At 52.5% G+C, this 19178-nt stretch overlaps 3 protein-coding genes across 7 annotated transcripts in view; all 3 read right to left on the bottom strand.

The window, feature by feature from the left end:
• Positions 1 to 1429, bottom strand: part of CDH23 (cadherin related 23) — a 124576-nt gene extending 123147 nt beyond the window's left edge. The window contains exon 1 of the mRNA XM_085554125.1: positions 1306 to 1429. Coding sequence (XP_085410251.1) covers positions 1306 to 1318 — 13 coding nt within the window. The 5' untranslated portion in view covers positions 1319 to 1429. The remainder of the gene's footprint in view (positions 1 to 1305) is intronic.
• A 4586-nt stretch (positions 1430 to 6015) lies between these two features.
• SLC29A3 (solute carrier family 29 member 3) lies at positions 6016 to 13299 on the bottom strand. Of its 2 annotated transcripts, XM_015866469.3 has the most exons (6): positions 13220 to 13299; positions 12325 to 12576; positions 10024 to 10106; positions 9511 to 9737; positions 8602 to 8764; positions 6016 to 7776 (listed from the first exon to the last, which is right to left on the bottom strand). In XM_015866469.3, exons 2-6 carry the CDS (start codon positions 12562 to 12564, stop codon positions 7113 to 7115), a joined length of 1377 nt encoding a protein of 458 aa, XP_015721955.2. In that variant the 5' UTR covers positions 12565 to 12576; positions 13220 to 13299; the 3' UTR covers positions 6016 to 7112. The 2 variants fall into 2 exon arrangements, with proteins under 2 accessions (XP_015721955.2, XP_085410258.1); XM_085554132.1 differs by lacking the exon at positions 8602 to 8764.
• A 3159-nt stretch (positions 13300 to 16458) lies between these two features.
• The window catches only part of UNC5B (unc-5 netrin receptor B), a 140311-nt gene continuing 137591 nt past the window's right edge, over positions 16459 to 19178 (bottom strand). For all 4 annotated transcript variants that reach the window (XM_085554131.1, XM_085554130.1, XM_015866464.3 and 1 more), the window contains 5 exons: positions 18905 to 19138; positions 18147 to 18296; positions 17765 to 17929; positions 17494 to 17672; positions 16459 to 17031 (listed from right to left, as the gene is read on the bottom strand). In XM_085554131.1, coding sequence (XP_085410257.1) covers positions 16866 to 17031; positions 17494 to 17672; positions 17765 to 17929; positions 18147 to 18296; positions 18905 to 19138 — 894 coding nt within the window. In that variant the 3' untranslated portion in view covers positions 16459 to 16865. The remainder of the gene's footprint in view (positions 17032 to 17493; positions 17673 to 17764; positions 17930 to 18146; positions 18297 to 18904; positions 19139 to 19178) is intronic.

The following is a 19178-nucleotide window of genomic DNA, read 5'->3' on the forward strand; positions in this document are numbered from 1 at the left end:
GCACAGCCTGCACCCAGGCACACTGCTGCAGAGCGGGGCTGCCGGCAGCTGGGATGTTTCCACCCTAACAAGAGGCAACAACCCCATTCACAAAGCATTAGTGCTCCAGACCATCTGCGCAGCACATTGAGAAACTTGATGAATGGAGCCCTTTCTCAGAAGTCCCCAGTGCCACGGCTGCTTCTTCCTAGTGATGTTCTGCCTTTCCCTGCCCATTTCACTAGGCACTGTCCCATAGCAGTGGGAGCCCCTCCTTGTGCCACCACCCTGATGTTTCCAGGTGGAGCCGCGGGGTGGAGGGAGCCAAACATCCCCATAGTCAGAGCTGGGTGTCCTTCCCAGCCCTGCTGCAACACACTGTTGGGCTCCCAGGTCCCACTTATCTTGCAAACATTCTTCTCACTTATCACAAAAGGGGGGGAAAAAGAATAAAATAGTGGAGACCATCAATTTTTACAGTTTCTCATAAAGGGAGTGTGTTACAATTTAACGTTAAAACAACAAGCTGTTCTTTCCCAACACAATCTCGACTTTGTGCTACAAAGCAGTTTGCCTTCACAGCACTGGGGAGGGAGGGATGGAGGGGGTGGAAGGAGAAAAACGCGACTGCGAAGGGATTTCCTCCCTTCCCTCCCCAGGGGAAGGAGGAATGGCAATGTTACATCTCCCTCCCCCAGAACAGCCGCCTGGATTTCAACAAACACACGCTTCCCATGGGAATGCCACCGGGTGCACAGTATGCTCCAGCCCCAGCCTGCAGCTCACTCATGCTCCGGAGCTGCATGCAGAGATGTCCCAGTACAGTGCACTGGGAAGAGCCAGAAGCACTGTGGGGGACATCGGCTGCGCCCAGGGGACCTGTCACCAAGAGGGCTTTGGTGGTCTTGCAAACACAGGCAATAAACCACTGCAAGCATAGCATAGAAAGTTCCCATTCTAGCAAAGCACCCCCAAAATGACACCGTCACACCACTGGAGAAATCATAAAGGTTGGAAAAGCCCTGTCAGCTCACGCAGCCCACCCCCACCTGCCCACATCCCCCAGTACCACATCTCCAAGGCTCTGCAACACCTCCAGGGATGGTGACTCCCCCACCTCCCCATTCCATAAAAGCCAAACCGACAGCCAGCAAATAATAATACGAAACCAAATAACTGTTGCCTTTTCCTCCAGCATCTCCATTAGCCCCCCTTTTCTTTCGGCAGACCCTCACTATGCTAATATAAATTTACCCGATTAAACGCCGACAACAAAACCCCGCACCTGTAAACCCCAATTGTAGCTGGGCACAGGCTGCAATTTACCTCCCCGTGGCATCCCGAACCTCCCTCGGTGTCTCGGAACAGAAGGACCGGTGCCGTATAGATCAAAGAGCAGCGAGGAGACGCTGTCCCTGCCACAGCCTGGGCTCCGTGGAAGGCAGCCCCATGCCACGCAGCCGGCTGCTTTCACGGGGACCAGCCCTCCCTCGCCGAGTTTGAGCGTTTTCTTTAAATAAAGCGGGATGCACGCGGGGCAGCGCTCGAGGAGCTCAGGGGAAGAGGATTTAAAGGAAGAGACGAGAGAGCAAAGGAGCGAGGGGATGTAAAAAAAAATAAAAAAATCAAAAAACATAAAACACAACCAAAAGAACCGCAAAACAATTTAAAGTGTTTTCTCAAGAAATAACAAGAACCCACTCGAGGCGAGTTGGTCGCTTCGAAAAGCCTTTTCCCCGCTCCCTATGGGTACGGATGGATTAAATCAATCCGTTCCATCGCGCTGAGCGCTGCTCGGCCACCAGCAGCCCCGCGCATCCCGGAGCGGCAGCTCTCACCCCGTTTCCCGCACCCGCCGCTATTGGAGAAGTTCGGCAGCCCCGCACCATCCCCGTCCTCCTCCTCCTCCCTCCCCCCCGGATGGCGGCGGACCCCCCGCACCCCGTTACCTGCGGCGGGGCGCTGCCCAAGGGGACATCACCTGCGGCGGGGCCGCTCCCCCCAGAAGCGACGAGCGAGCCCAGGCGGCAGCGGAGGGAGGAGGAGGAGGAAGGGGTGGGAAGGAGCCCGAGCGGCGCGGAGGAGGCTGGCGCAGCGCCTCTCGCCCAGGTAAGGAGTATTTCACACCCCTGCCCAGAAAAGCGGGTCCCCCTCTGTATCCCCTGGGGAAGGGGAACAAGCTCAACACGCTCTAGGGGATGGAATCCAGGCTCTGTACCCCGACGTTAAGGGGTTTCAGGCTCAGCATCACTTCCAGAGCATCTCCCACAGTATAGAATCCAGGCTCAGCAACACCCTGGAGCACTCCTACCCGTGCTTTATGGGGTTTAGGACTAAGTACTTCCCAAAGCAATGGAGTCCAGGCTCACTATCTTCCCCCTCCCCATTCCCTTTCCCCCTTCGCCCCCCTCCAAAAACACATTATGGGGCCCAGGCTCAACACATCCCATGTTACAGAATTCACTCAGTCCTCTCCAAGATTACAGGTCCAAGCTCAACACCCCTTCAGAGCATCCCCCAGATGATGCAGCCCTGGCTCAGTGCCTCTCCCATATCTCCCCTTCATTACAAGGTCCATTTTTAACCCCCTCCCAAGAAAGGGGCCTGGCAGCACACTGGTACCAGCACACTGGCAGTTGCCTATTGCAAAAAGAACTTCAACCCAAGGCACACATTGGGCACACAAAGTTTTAACTCAGCCTCTATTTCTGGTTTCTTTTCAAATTATTAGCTTGTGTAAGAGGGCTGAGCAGGTCCACAAGCCCAGCATAAATCATACATGAGTGAAACAAGATACAGGCAGCACGCTAGCATCAGTATCATGCTCAGAAGCGTGCCTGTGCCTGCATAGAGTTATTATTCTTAAACACCTCTCCCTTGGGTACCTAGTGTTACTAGGACAGTGCCACTGACACACTCTTCCACTCAACCCTCTGCAGAAATCCCTGCTGATCTCAGGGGGCTGCAGCCTTACAAGCAACAGGCATCTGGATGGGGGCAAGAAGGAAGATGGGTCCACAAGAGGATTAGGGCAGCACTATTCTCATCTCTCCGTGGAGCAGCTTGTTACTCAGTGACAAAATTAGGAACTACACCCACACCACTTCCCACAAGTAACTCCTAATCAGAAGCCCTCGCAGACCCTTGCACACTCACCTTCACATCCCTCTTCCTCGCACAGCAGTTGGCAAATGCCTCCGCAGGCCCAGGAGGGGATAATTAAGCCCTTGCCTCTTGCACAGCTTCTGCTAATTAAGCAATTACCTCAGCTCCTCCGCTGATTGATCTGGATTGGGCAGGGGGTTGCACCTTGGGCATGAGGGGTCCGTGGGGGAGGGGGGCGGCGCAGGGCAGCTCCGCGTTGCAACACACACCAGAGCCAGTCCCTGGGTGTCCGCTTGCAGCTGCGTGGGGTTAAGCACGTGTCCCTGCAGAGTGCAGGCAGTTCCCGCAGCTAGCTGAGATGCCGGCCAATAATTTCACCTCGTGCTTTTGCTCTGGGTCTGCTCTCAGGAGCTCATCCTAAAATTGTAGCTTTCTTTTGTTGTTGTGGGTGACAGCGAGCCGTTGTCCGGCATCAAATTCATCTCCAAGCTCGCATTCAGGCCAGCGCTACGATCACACTGTTTGCTCAGGAGTTATGGGTGGAGCAAAGCGAAGCCCCCTGTAGAAGAGCAGAACAGCCGCTTTCTTTTCCCGTTCTTGCTCTCCACAGGCAGAGCAGGAGGTGCCATCTGCAGGCGCAGCATCGCACGGCACCTTGTGCCAGCACATCACCGCCCCGGCTCCAGGACACATCCCTTACATCCCAGCTGAGAGCGGCCCTCGGCTCCCGGAGCTGAGATCCAATGGGCCCGACCACACGTGGCCATCGGGGTGATGAACAAGGAAAGTTTCCGAGCGCACGTTGTTCTGGCGGCGCAGCCCAGCAGAGCACAAGGCGCTCTAATCACAAGCTACAGTCCTTCACCATCTGGTTAGAGCCTAATTACAAATGCAGGAAAATAATGTGCTTTACAATTGCACCAGTAAATGCTGTAAATGATTTAAATGCATGCATATGTTCCCTGCAGAATTCAGCATGCATCTGCGGCTTCTTCTCCTTGCGCTAGGCACACAAATCAAGGAAAAAATACCCAACTCTGACGAACAGAACGTCCCTAGGATGGTGATTTTTATCCCTTCTTCTTCCCCCCTGCTGGAATAGCAAACGGGGCCTTTTTGTAACAATTCATTCAGCAGCGTTTTCTTTGCTCCCATTTTAAAAACTGTTTATCGCCGCCGTGTAAATATAGTACAAATTACCCCATAAAGCACTCAGAAGGAGCACGGCAGCCGGGTAAGCCTGCAGCTGGCTGGTGCTGTTTCAAAGCAGAGCCGCTGTGTGGGGCGGACCTGGGGAAGAGCTGGCTGCGGGGTCCCGGCTCTGCTCGGCTCAGCTGCCGGGAATGGGGCCCCTGAGCTGGGGTTTGGGGTTTCCAGCCATGCTCTGGCTCAGGCTGCAAAGTCATGGAGGTTTGCCAAGCCAATGAAAGCTTCCACTCAGCCAGCATCTGCAGAGGGGAAAATGGTTAAAGGATGGGGTGGGATGGGATTGAGCTTTCTCTTGGGGACGGTCCTGACTGAAGACACCAGGATGCTATGTGCTGCTGAGAGGATGCCCTGCATGGAGTTGTGGTCCACACAGTGATGGGTACCACACGCCTCCACCCTTGCAATCCAGGCATCAAGCTGCCAAATGCAAAGCTTCCGCAGCTGCTTTTGACCCAGCATCCTGGCCAAACACTAAAAGGATGGATCCTGCCCCAAAAAGCATGCACAGCAGGGCAGCCAGGAGGCAGCTTCTCTTCTGCCCTCTCAGCGTGCATCACCACCAAGGCGATGCTGGAGGACAGCGAGGTGGTTTCAAAGATGCCTCCACCTGCCAAATATTCAGTGTCATGCCAAGGGCTCTGGACCGTGTGTTGCAGATGGAGAGGTGGCAGGAGGTATTGTTCCCATCACTCAGCAGTGGGGACAGCCCACATAAGGCTTTGGAGATCAGAAAGTCACTTGCAAACCACGTGAGGCAAGCATCATGCCATAATACACTTTTCCTTTCCTCCCAGAGCACACTGCTCGGCTTTAAAGCTCTCAGAGCCCTCACACACAAGCTCCAGAACTGGCAGCAGAATAGCTGGCACCACTAAGGACAGAAAGCACACAAAAAGGGTCGGGCACAAGCTCAGCCATTCTCTTTTGAGCAGAAGCTGCAACAGATGCGTTCTCCTCCACTTCCTGCCCTTCCATCCAAGCCCCCTCCATACCACCTTCCCATTTTTATTCTTCCATTTCACAGCCTCTACCCTCCCGTGGCTGCTTGGCCATGGAGCCCAGGCGGGTGCAGGAGGCAGCGCAGGGCACGGTGGCACAGCAGGCTGTTTTGGCAGCAACGCCAGCCCTGGGCACTGCACAATCAGCAGCTCCTCCCCTTGGCAGCGAGCAGGCATCCAGGAGAGTTTTGATTGAGTTTCACTTCACGAGTCCACACTCATGAATTCTGCAGGAATCTGCTCGGCTCACTCCATGCCAAGCCCTGTGGTGATCACAGTGGTCTTTTCCCCAACAGCCAGATCACAGCACCACATGAAGCCCTCAGCAAGCACCAGCCTGATCCTTAGCTGGGTGTCCGAACCTACAATAGCAAGGGTGAGAAGAAGCCAGGCTGGCATCATTTGGCTCCAGGCTGCTGCAATGAAAGGTTAGGAAGTCAGTGTTTGACAACCAAATTCACTTACAGAACTACAGCAGAGCTGTATCTTTCCAACACATGCAGAAGACAGTGAAAACATTTACAGCTCTGCTCATCTCTGTGAAGCAGCTGAGGATGTGGTATGAGCCAGAGTCCATCTGGCAGAGCCTTTTTGGATTCTGGCTCCATCCCCATCATGCACATGGGGAGCGGCACCATAGGACATGGTCAGTCATGGCAGAAAGGAACCTGAATTGTGTCCCAGCCCATCCAGCTCCAAGAGAAATCACTCCAGGCACCAGCGCTTACACAGAATTAACTTTATTACCGATGGTATCAGACAATCAAGTCCTGTCTTGAGAGGTATTCAGTAATTTCACTCTGTAACATCACAGAGAGGATGAGCAGATGTGCAAAGCAGACAGTAAACGAATCAGACCTCATAACATCTGGTATCTGTAGAATACCAAATGACAGAGAGCAGAAGACCTCTAATCTGCCTTTAAAAGCCCACCAAAGCCACTTGAAGCTAAAGACATAGGTATATGAGATACCACCAGGGTGTGCCCAGCCCTGAGCATTTCCATCTCAGAAATTACTCCAAACACAGGAAGAAACTCTCTTTGCATCCAGAGCTGCTCACTGTCTAACCAGAGGATTAGAAATGTTAATGCCACCACTAGTGCCTGTGCTGTTGATTGCAGAGCCTATGTGTGCAAAGTCGAGTACTGTAAATCTTCTCCTCTCCATCATACACCCTATTACTGGGGGTCACAGTAACTCATCCCCCTGAAAGCACCTGGGGACTGTCACGCCACCTGTTTGCTGTAATTAATCAATTTTCTGCTGTGAACTCAGTAATTGTAACACCAGAGCCCCTTCAGCAACTCTCCCCAATTTTACTGACCTCTCTCAACCCAGGCTAAGGGCACCTTAAAACAGGGGACCTCTTCGCATTCCAGTTGCCTTAGGATTCACCTGTAGATCAACAGGGTAGTGTACAAAATCATCATCTTCACAACTGCACCCAGCAGCACAGAAAAGCAAACAGCCACAGGCTGGAAAAATCATCTGAAAAAATCAATGCATGAGAAAGTGCAAGTGGAATCTCCCTTGCACACACCAAGGTTTCCCTTTCCTTAGAGAAATCCCTCTGCCCTGCTGCTATTCACCCTCTAGGCTCACTTCAGGCTTCAAGGGCTGAAGTAGCTTTGGTTCCTTGCTGCAATTGGGGTTTTATGCAGCAAGATGCCCATTGCCAGCGGCATTTTAATGAGGGAAGGATTTCTTTGACTGCTCAGGCATTCCCATTTCTACCTTGCAGTCAAGGCTTTTGGTCCCTTTTGTTTGTTCCCTAACTCCTCCTGGCTAGGCAAGCCAAGAGCATCCCTATAACTCTGCCCTAGATGACGTGCACAACCAGTACGGAGCACGCAGAGCCCAGGGCGAGCCCCAGGACCAGATAGAAGCTCATCACCACCCCTGCTGCCTCAGCCAGCTCCTTGGGAACGATCTTGGGGCCATAGACAAGGGCCAGCGTCCCCAGGTAGCCATTGCTGAGACCCAGCAGTGTAGTGAAGGCCACCGGGTAGATGTCACGATTGAAGAGCACTGTCCTTATGTGGGCCCGGGGCTGGTAGTTGCAGAGGATGAAAAGTGGAAGGAAGATGGTCCTGAGGAGGACAAGGGTAGGCAGCAGCCTGCTGTTGGGGCCAGGCACCTGAATCCAGGCGGTGATCTGCCGCCCGCACCAGTCAGCAAAGTTATACAGCAGGAAGCTGGTAAGTGGCACAAAGTACTTGGTGGCCCATGGGCTGCCCGAGGCCTGGTGGACGGACTGGATACTGGAGGAGAGCGAAGGGAAGATGATGATGGAGACAAAGAAGACATAGAACAGGCAGGAGCCAAGGGCAACAGTCTTGCGCAGGATGGGGCGCAGTGGAGGGACAGCAGTGCTTTGGGGCAGGCTGTGTTCCGGGCCTCCTGGCTCTGCTTCGTCCTCTGTGAGGCTGCTGGGCGACGTGGCGGCCAGTGATGGGTGCTCCCAGTGCCTTCCCATGTAATACCTGAAAAATGGAGGAGGAAGATCATACAGAAGTTGGAAATTTGGGGTGGGAGGGGTTTCAGCAGCACCTTCACCAGCAGCTCCTGAGGAACACGTCTCAGTGGGCACGGTGATGATGGGCTGGTGGCTGGGCTAGATGATCATGGGATCACAGAACCACAAGGCTGGAAAAGCCCTCAGCTTACCCAGCCCACCCCCCACACACTGCCCATGTCCCTCAGTTCTGCAACACCTCCTGGGATGGTGACTCTCCTGCCTCCTTGGGCAGCCTGTGCTACTGCATCACTGCTCTTCTGGAGATGAAATGTGTCCTACTGCCCAAACTGAACCTCCCCTGCCACAACTTGAGGCCATTCCCTCCAGTCCTGTTGCTGTTACCTGGAATCAGAGGCTGATCCCTATCTCACCACTGCCTCTTCTCTGGCCATTATAGAGAATGATAAGGCCTCCCCTGCACCTCCTCTTCTCCTGACTGACCCATCCCAGCTCCATCAGCCAGTCCCAATAAGATGTGCTCCAGACCCCAAATAGCACCACTGCCCTTCTCTGGACACACTCTAGGGTCATGTCTTTCTTGCATTAAGAGGCCCAACACTGAAACACAGCACTTGAGGTTCAATCTCAATATCATCAATTAAGAACTTAATAAAGGTATTACAAATGTTAATCTTTTCCACCTGAAAAATTCTCTAACTCTATGATTCTATACTTCTCCCCCTAAGGAAGCTCCCCAGAGGCTCAGCCCATGACAAACTCCATCCCATGACTTTGGCCAAACGGAGGCCAGCAGAGCTGCTTGGTGGGTGCTGCCAGAGCCTGGCCATACCTGGAGTACTCCAGGCGGGGCAGCAGGAGGTACACCATGATGCAGACTACGAGGAAGATGTCCGCCGTGAGGAAGTAGGCCAGAGCACTATCAGTCACGTCAGCTGCTGCCACCAGGTCGATGATGGAGGCGATGGCACTGACTGTGCCTCCCATGGCCTGACCTGCAAGGTGGCTGTTTGTGGGGAGTGGCCAAACCAGAGGCCCCTTGAGTCCCCTCCATCATGTCACACCTCAGTCAGCATGTGACCCAGCCCAACAGGCCAAACTCATTAAAACACTCTTGTTTCAGCCCCAGGAAAAATGCCTCCATCTCCATTTGATTTTTTTTTTTTTTCCCCTCCTCTTTCCTCATGGTTTCTCAACCGTCCTACAGCACATTCATAATGTTATCAACACCAGCAAGCCTCCAGGGAGCTCATCACTCACAGCTCCCCGCGTGCCCCTCATCACTTATGGAAATGCATGTAAATTCTCAGGGAGGAAACAAGGCAACATTTAAGATTCCTCCAGATGCAAAGTGAGGAGTGGAAGGACAGCATCTCCCCACATGGGGAAAGCACAAATCACACCATGGCTTTGGCTGTGGGTACTGTGAGGGATGCTGGCCTTTGGGCAGGGATGGTGAAGGTCTGTCCCTGCTGAGACATCAGCACTGGGGATTGCAGGGCATTTGCAGAAATGAGAGCGCTGGCTCATGTGACCCACCATGCTTCTCGTTCAGCAACTTCCCTTTATCTCAGTCTGCAAGTTTTTGGTTTAGTTTTTTTTTCTTCATAGGGCAAAGTGAAGTTTCTAAAATAGACACCACGTGACAAAATGCCAGATGCAAAGGGAATAAACCCAACCCACAGCAACCCATAGAGTACAACCGCAGCAGGAGGGGACCCTTCACACTCAGGACACGCACCTGCCAGCAGTGCCTGCGAGTTCCTCATGGGGAAGCGGCTGCTCAAGCCCAGGATGCTGCTGGTGAAGATGGTGGAGGCACCACTGACCACCACCACGCAGACAATGGTGAGGGCAAAGAAAGAGGTGGTCCAGGAGGATGTATCCACCTTCACCAGCACCGTGATCACCAGGAAGATGGACAGCATGATGAAGAGGGAGGACAGGATGCGGACGCTGGCAGGCACCCTGGAGACAGCAGGGATGAACAATTCCATGACCTTCCTCTAAAACTCCATGTTCTGAACCCATGTTCTACCCTCATTTTAAAACTGTAATTTAATAGGCATGACGCCGGGAACAGCATCTCTTTTGCTGCAAGGATCAAATAAAATCTACTTCAAAATAAAAAAAGCCAAAGGTGGAGGAGATCACTGTTTGAGCAAGGAGGTTACTTGTTACAGAGGCTCTCAGCTCACCCATGGGGCAGAAAGGAGAGAGGGGCAGAGGGGAAGGCAGCCCACCCCGCACGCACCTGTTGACCAGCAGGAAGTTTCCAACCAGGCACAGCACCGAGGGCACAGTTGAAGCGATGGAGATGTAACTCTCAAAGTAATCCTGCCAGGAAAAAGGGGGGGAAAGGAAAGGTCAGCTGGAGCAATGGAGAGAGTTCCAGCTCCTAAATCTGGCATGACACAGCACAAAAGGTGCTACTGCCCAACCCCAGCATGCAGCCAGGAACCAGGAGGTGTTTGGCACCTTTGCTCTGCCTGCTCCAGGTTTCTCTGCAGCTTTGCACCGTCTTCTTTTAATCAGTTTACAAGCATGTTAATTTATTCCTCACCATCAAGAGCTTTACTGCAAGCGACGGGAAATCTAATAATCGCTCCTAGAGGGGCTGTAGACACGGAGATGTAAATGCCTGCACTTACCGCATCAGCTTGGGAAGCAGCAGGCTCAAAGCTCTGCAGACATACAATGAATTAGGGAAGAGACAAAACAACAGGCTAAAACTAAGCCTTATTTACCAACCTACCCCAAAAAAAGCCCCCGGGGATATTTAATACGCTTCCAAGTTAATTTTCTTTTTGAGGCGGTGGTGAGGAAACAAAGCTTTAGAAAGCTTTGCACCAAGCAGAAGTACATCTGCACTCCTGGTGATGCTGTGCTTCAAGCACCACAGGGAAACGCTCGTTTGCTTGCACGAGCAGCAGGAAAGGAATTTGAGAAAGTATTTAAGAAACTTGGGAGTCTGAGCAGCACTCGGTCACCCAGGGAAATTTTACTCCACCTTCCGCATGGCCAAATGCTGCTGGACGAGAAGGAACAAGCAGAAGTGTTTCAATTGCTATTGTTTCTGACTAAAAGGAAAGCAAGAACAAAGACTACGAGTTAGCTCTTCTATTTCTGCTGACTCTCTGCAATGGCCTGCATCACTCCTGTGGAGGTGGTTTGAAACAAAACCATAAAACAACAGAACCACTGACCAGCAGAAAGCATCACCATACCCAGAGGATGGGAGTGTCGTACACTGGGATGTGTTGGGCTTGAATCACAAACCATTTGCAAGTTTTAAGCCTTTGAGAGAGTTTTAGCCATGACCAGAGTGCTTTCCAGAAGGGCTGAAGGGGGTGATGGCTTTCCTTTTGATTCTGCTTAATCATCAGAGAAGACCTAGGTTGCTCTGCACTGACAGAAGTAACAACCCTCATGCTCAGGAGCATGCTGTCTATGTTCAGAGCCAGCACTTCACCAAGCAAGGAAACAAACTCAACTGTGCCCTTACACCAGTTATTGCACCAAGGATAGAGGCTCTGCATGGAAAAAGGAAAAACATCTTTTTTTTTTAACAGATAAATGATCTGAGCAGGGATACAGCAATCCTTAAAATAGGAGTTTTTAGGACAGAGATGTTAGTACTGGAGGAAAATAAGGTTCTCTGGATAGACCACCTTCCATCCTAACACTGCCCAAGCATGAAAGTCTTTCATGATGCTGAGAGAGCACTTCCAAAGACACCCATTTTACTCCAAAGCAGCTTATTAAAAAATTCCATGGGACAAGCTCCCTGCAGAAGCAATAGGAGTGGGTGGGATGCGGGAGGACATCATGCTTCACACCCTACCCTGAACATCCTCTCCAGCACTGATGAAGGGCACTCAGCACCCAGCCTGGCTGTATCATTATGGTGTCCAACAGCTTAACTCACCCAGGATCCTCATCTGCACCAGCATGCTGATGCTCCAGCATTGTGGTCTTAGCAACACCAGCTGCAGTGTACTTCCTCCCCATCAAAAGAAGCCCAAATAGCAGGCTTCAGGGCTACCAAAACCAGTACAGCCACGGGTACCATACTGGTGGCAGAAAGCACTGAGAAAACGTGGGTGTTGCACGGGGCTCCGTGCTTATGAAAAAATGTGCCCAAACCACCTGAACAAGCTGGGAAGCAGGAGGAGCGAATGCAGACTCATCACAGCCACACTTTTTTTCAGCCAGAAGGAAACAGCACTGCTTTGGAGAAGGAGCAAAGAAACAAATGGAGGCCATGCCTGCTGGGGACAAGGAGGAGCAAGAGAAGGTTTTTGTGAGAAGGCAGCTATCTGAAGGAAAAGAAGTGCCTTGTGTGCCCACTTGCTAGCAGGCCTGCAGCCCCCAGTGTGTATCAATCACAGAGTGACATCCTATGTGCCAGGAGCCAGATGTTTATGGCCACAGCAGCTACTGTGGTCACACCTGCCTGACCATTTAAGAACCTCCAGAGTGACCCCACTGCCACCAGGATGGCACACTGCTTGGCTGTGTGACCCATTGGTGGTGCCAACCAGTGCACACTCACCCGCAGGTCAGAGGGGGCTGGTTCTGCCTGCTCCGAGCAGTTCTGTAGCTTATATGCCCAGTAGTGCTTGGCTGTGATGAAAAAGTTCCATGGCAGCAGCGACCCGACGCCCAGCAGGAAGAAGATCACATAAGCCCCATAGAGGTGGTCACTCGGCTTCGGCCGGCCGGCTCTGTTCACTGAAGGCTCCTCAATCAGCGGCTCTTCCTCCGTGGGAAAGCTGCTGCCTGCTGGGTGCATGGCACCGGCAGGCTGCAAAACAGCCACGTGAAGGGGATTAGCAGGTGGGAGGCAGCAGGAACTGCCCAATGGGTGCCCAGCTGAACTGCTATGAGGAACTTAGGACGGCTGCAAGCTGAAAACTCCAATGGTGAGACTGAGACAGGTCTGCCACAGCAGCACTGTGTGCCCATCCAGCAGGCAGCACGGCACCTGGCCCTGTTCATCACAGCTAATAATTAACCTGTGCCCACACTCACTTTTCCCTCTTGTAAGCAGGAAACCCAGCTCCTGCAAGGCTCAGAGGAACATCATAACAGCACATGACCTCCCGCAGCACATCAGCCCGTGCAATGACCCATCAACCAGGCTTCTCAAAGCGTCCTGGAAGCTGACCTCATGCCCCTAGGCTTGTAAACTAACTCAGCACGGTGAGGGCTTTGTTAAGCCACTCGTAAAACCGGTGCAACAGCAGCGGGCTTTGCAAGGCGACTGCAACAAGCCGCGCAGCTCCGCCAGGCTCTGCCCAATGGACCCCCCCGGCAAAAGCTGAGCTGAAGGCCCCGCTAAGGCTACAAGGGGAGAAACCGTCGGAAAGGAGGGATTTTGCAGAAATCCTCCCAGCAAGATGGAGAGAAGCGCTCCGTGCCGTCCCTCCTCCCGCAGCCCCACTTACTCGGGCGCCGCACGCCCCGTCGGGTCCTTCCGGGCCGGGCCGGGCCGGGATGCGCCGCCAACAGCGCCCAGCTCCGCCCCGAGGGGTGGTCCCGACCCGGCCCCCGGGCGGTACCGAGGCGGACGGAAGGGAAGCGGCGGGAGGCGGCAGCATCACTTCCTCCCCTGTTTCCTTCTTCGCTCTTTGGTTCCCGACGTGTTTCCACTTATATTCAAGGCATATTTTCAGCCTTTTTTTCTCTCCTTTCCTCCCGCTTTTAATGGGGATAAAGAGGGCACCCCTCAGAGCGTGGTTGTATTTGAAAACTCCGGAGGTTGAGCACATCACCCCTTGCCAAGGGTTGGATATTAGGGCACATTTCTCCTTTGGAAGAGCAGTGATGCAGTGGCACAGGCCGCCCAGGGAGGTGGTGGGGTCACCATCCCTGGAGGTGCTGCCGAGCCATGGAGATGTGGCACTGAGGGGGATGGACACACACATGCACACACACGCACGCAGTGATTTATCTTTGCAACCAGCAGAGCAGAAGCTCATGCCCAACCCACATCACCGGTGGCAGTGCACTGAGCTGGAAAGGCTCTGTAGGAGCGCAGGGGGATTTCTGCAGAGGTTTCTTCTTGAGATTTTCATCCACATTGATGCACCAGGCTGGAAAAGCACCTGAGGAACCAGCACAGTCTCATCCGAGTCAGTAACCCATCAGCTCCAAGGGATTTGTCTGATATTTCTGACCTGCTGCAGTCTATCATGTCAAAAGAACCACTCTTGGAGAAGAGCTTCTGATCAGAACACAGTGGATCGTGACAGCTGAGCAGGGTAAACAAAGCCAGGCTGTGCTGAACAAAGCTGTGATGGTCCCTCTAGTCAGCATTACCCACACCCGAGAGATGTTCCATGCTGCAGACACACAGGTCATCTCCGGTCAATTCAATGCTCTGACTGCACTTTTGGGCCAAGGGGGAAGAAAGGGTCAAGTATTCCAATAGGATCACATCCCATGCTCAAGGAGAACAAGAAAGGCAGCCACCCCCTACAATGACCCCAAGTCACGATGGCCAAGGGTTATACCCAAAGCAGAGTGCCGTTGTTCCTTGGGAGTGCCATACCTACAGCATCCAACTGAAAGCAGGTGGGGGGAAAACCACCTGGGGTGGCCAGGATGACCTCCAGAGCTGAACTCCAGGGCCCCCATAACCCCTCCCCAGTGCAGTAGTTCCAAGGGCAGCAGGGTACGCAGGCACAGAGCTCCACAGCCATCAAGCCCAGAGGGAACCAACTGGTGAGTGATGCACGCAGGAGGAGAGAGCAGATTGTCTATTTTTTTTTTCTTTTAATTATTAGACTAGGAAATATAATTTATTGCATAAAAATTAATTTGTTACAATAGGAACGCTAAACTTTATTTACAGTTCTTTAGTTTACAGAATAAACAGAATGCAGACGAGAGGATGCCCCCAGGCCTATCCACTGGACGTATAAATATGGAGACAGACACTGCCAGCACCACATGGCCCACAGCCACAAGGCCGGCAATGAATGGCCCCTAAAGGGAGGAGAGACAGACGCAGACAGACAGGCTGGGAAGGACAGATGGACGGATGGGCAGCCGCGTGCTCCACAGAGCAGACAGCGGGAATGAGAGCGAGAGAGATTCAGATGTGCCCCGTCCCGCACCCAAAAAGAGCAGCTCGCCTCCCACAGAGGAGTTGCCAAAGCCCTATTTGATACCAGCAGCCGCTTCGTTAGAGCAGTTCTTCATTTTTACCCTAGATTTACTTCTTCCCCTCAGCTCAGGGATGGGGTGTCACTGATTGGATGCTTAAATGCCACCTGAAGGAGAGAGGAAACCTTTCCTCGATGGCAAAGGGATTCACCCAGAAGCCTTCCCACCCCAAGCTTCCAACCTGGAAAAACTATTTTTTATTTTAATAGACAATTTTCTAAGATACAACAATCACCGAGTAAATACTTCTACCTGCAGGTAATCTCTATGTTTAGCCTTCATTGACACACCATACCTTTGTGATGAACCTCGTTTACCCTGCGTTACTTTCCATTCATCACACAACTTCTCCACTGTTATAAAAAGTCAACTATAGGAATAAAAGGAGAAAATAAAGGAGGTGCAATGGGATGGAAACCTAATGGCTGCTTACATGCTGGAATGCTTAGCCTGGCTCCCAACCTGGAGACCCTTACCAGCAAGGTAGCGAGGTAGAACTCAGCACAGGACCAAAAGAAACCCAAAGAAAACAAACCAAGGACTCCATTGGCATTGCTTTCCAACTCCAACAAGAAGCCAACACTTCAAAATGCTGGGTAGCACAGGGCATGTCCATAATTCCAGTGGGCTTTGTGCAAACGTGCAGCAACCCTGATATGTGCAATGGCACAGTGACCCCCAGACACTGTCCTCAGACGTCATGCAGAAACAGGTCCTATATGGATCTCCCCAAGGCAGCCCACAGCTCTACACCATCCTCCCTGTATCCCTGCCAAAATACTGACCCAAAACCAGGGAGCCCAGAGTGATGTGGTCTGCACCCTGACCCCAAGCTTGGGGAACGAACTGCACCATCTGGGTTTCTGTTAAAAAAATACTTTGGCCTGTGCCTAGCGCCGGGCTGAAGTCTTTGGTTTGTATTTCTCTATATGAAGGCGCAGTCATCCTAAAATCTCCCCCACAACTATGCTGGGGAAGAATTCATGAATGGATTTGGCATCCCCTGCTAACACCACAAGGGATGGAGACAGAGCCCAGCGATGGAGGAGGAGGAGCATGGGGACAGGGGCACCGTGCTGTGCCACTCCATACAGAAAGCCATGGAGAGGAAGCAGGGCAGCAACCCTCCTGTATGCCTGCATCCCCCACTCCATGGGACTGCCATCAGGGAGGGGAACATGTAGTGAAAACCTGGGGGAGGGTCTCAGCTCACCCTGAAGCACAGGGGAATAGAGGCACTTAACCCTATGGACTTCCTGGGGTCCCAGGACATGTAAACAAGGTTTGCTCAGCTCGACCGCACGCTTTCCCTACAAAAGAGCGTTCATTTAAATCTCTCTCTGCCACTCTGACCACTACAGTGCTCTTCTTCTCTCTCTCACACATACACACAAACAAAAAGATTTATAAATCTTTTTTTTTTTTTTTTCCTTATTATTATTTTTTTTTTTTTAAAAAGGACTCATCCAAAGATCTGGATAATAAATTATTTGCGTTTCCTAAGAAACTGTGTCGGTTTGTTTTTTTTTCTTTTTTTTCTTCCTTTCCTACTTGCTTTATGAAGCTGTCTGAAGCCTTCGACAGAAATAAGCTGCTTGCCTAGGTTGTACTCATCTCTTCAATGCAGAAATGCTATCAGAGGAGGAGAACCAGATGGGAAGGAACCCAGAGGAGAAGGAAAGCCCCCACTGCCTCAGCTTGAGAAGCCCCAGTTCCTCCAGCATCACCAATGCCACCCAAGAGGAGGAGGAACGCCGTTTAACACTTGAATTGCTTGTAAACGCTGAGGATCGGTCCGTAAGGCTGACAGTGAAGTGGGGAGGGAGAAGCGGGGCCCTCGGCCCTTCCTCATTCAGCCCCCATGCAGGGACAGGTGCTGGGAAAGGTCCCCTTTCGCAATCCCCCTGGAGCAAGGGAGCACCATCAGCAGTCACCTTCCGTGGCCATGACCACCAGCATCTCGCTCTTGCCCATCTCTTCTAAGGCACTGGCCAAGGTGTTGAGATCACCATCATCTTGGTGCTCAGCTTCCCATAAGTCCAGGATCACCCCAGTGGGGCTGGCTTTGGTGGCAAAGTAGTTCAGATACCTGCACAGGAGAAGCAGAAAGAAGATGCAAGTTGGCACAATATCCTTTGTGGATGGAAGGTTGGATGCTGCCAGAGCAGCCAACCTCTTTGCAGTGTGAACCATGACAGGAATGCCGTGATGCAAATGCCAAAGCCCTTGAGTCACTGTCTGTGTTTTTATACAGAGCCAGCATTCATGCAAAAGCAGTGCAAGCTTTGTTTAGCTGATATCATTGACCATGCCCCCTCCCTTCCTTTGGGCCTTATAGGTGATTCCAGATGGGAACATCACAAGCATGGACCCAGATGAACAAGGGCCAGGCCAAAACGAGGACAGATCCAGACCACAGCACATGTATATGGATGTTAAGAACTATGAGCAGATTCTCTGTATCTCTAGGTGGACTTCTGTGGATGTATACAACCTGGCTAGATGCAATCTAGCCTGGACAGAGCACAGAGCAAAGCTTGGGGAGACCCACCGGTCCATGGAAAGTTTCTGGGCGAGAAGTCTCCAGTCGTTCCCCCTGGAGTTGGGAGCATCCAGGCTGTTGCAGATCTTCTGCCGGATGGAGAGGGGGATTTTGAAGGCGTAGGGTCCCAGCTGGGTGGTGGGGGCACTGCTGTTGTGTGAGTGGAGGTTGTCGAAGGAGTTGGCGTGCTGTGAGGGGAAAAGAGAGATTTTTGAGCAGAGGGTTGGGATGAGCTCAAGTCACTGCCTGTAGATCCCCTGGTTGTCCCCCTCCAGCTCACCTCTCCCAGCGTGATGTGGAGTTGGAAGATCTGCCCTTCCCCTTCTACCTGCCGGACACAGATCTTGCAGGTGAGCTCTGTGGAGGCTTGGCTGTACCTCTCCAGTGTGAAAGTGCAGTGCAGGGCTCGCTGGCTGCCACTCCAGATGTGGTAGAATGGGATTTCCTGCAGAGCACCAAAGCAGGGGCTCAGCCAAGGGGAAATCCCATCTCCTCCAGCCACCCCATGGGGATGAGGTGGGAAAGAGAGACCCCATAAACAGCATCCCACCAGGAAATTAAAACAGATCCCCTTCCTCTTCCATCCCTTCAGGAGCGAATCCTAGAATTAATACAAGGGCAACTGGTGCCCATCACCCTGTGGATCCCAGGTGGCTACTCACCTGGTACTTGGCCAGCAGCTTGCTCCTCCACAACGAGTGGGGGATGTCGTGGATGGAGAGACGCAGGTTGTGGTAGCTGTCCTTGAAGGGCAGGGGCTTGGGCTCCTCCAGCAGGTATCCACCCAGCGTTCGCTCCAACTCCAGCACCTCCTATGCATAGAGAGACAGGTGACATCAGCCACAGGATCTCAACTCACCCCACTCCCAGCCCAACCTTCAGCTTAGATTTGTGAACTCGCACAAAATCCAAGAAGCACAGTGCTGCCTACACCTCCACCTAGAGGCACTAGAGCAAACCTGACGTGGCAGGACAAGGCACAGAGAATTAAACAACGACCACACCAGTGGTGGCCCATGCAGCCCTGACTGGCCCACAGTATAGGAGGGATGAGGAGCTGTTGGAAGCAGGTCCATAGAAGTGCTACAGAGATGATCAAAATCTGGAGCACTTCTCCTATGAAGAAAGGTTGAGGGAGCTGGACTTGTTCAGTCTGGAGAAAAGAAGGCTCTGGGGAGATCTCACTGAAGCCCTTCCAGTACTTGAAAGAAGCTTATAAGCAAGGGAAGCAACTGTTTATATGGTCTATTAGAGCTGTGGGTGCCCATCCCTGGAGGTTGCCAGTGCCATGGATGGAGCCCTGGGCAGCCTGAGCTGCTGGTGGGCAACCAACCCATGGCAGGGGTTGGAACTCAGTTATCTCTAAGGTCCCTTTTAACCCAAGCCTTTCTATGATTCTATGACGATGCCTCTACTGTACCTTCAGTGCATCTGGTGTGTCCTCCAGGCAGTAGACCTTGAGGCTGTACTCCAGGGAGGTGCAGATGGCAGGGGCAAAGATGGCCAGCTGGAGCCTCTTGATGGCCGACCTGGAGTAGGACTCGCCCACAAAAACGTAGGTGCCCAGCTGGTCTAGTAGGATGTGGCAGGACTTGGCTTCCAGCTGGCAGTAACAGGGGGTATTGAGAGTCTCCTCATCCAGGGTCACCACTTCCTAGAGGGAGAGATGGAAACAAAAGCTTAGGGTCAGTCTT

The sequence above is a fragment of the Coturnix japonica genome, chromosome 8, assembly GCF_054131305.1.
Source record: "Coturnix japonica strain WE chromosome 8, WE-NBRP24, whole genome shotgun sequence".
Classification (NCBI taxonomy): Eukaryota; Metazoa; Chordata; class Aves; order Galliformes; family Phasianidae; genus Coturnix; species Coturnix japonica.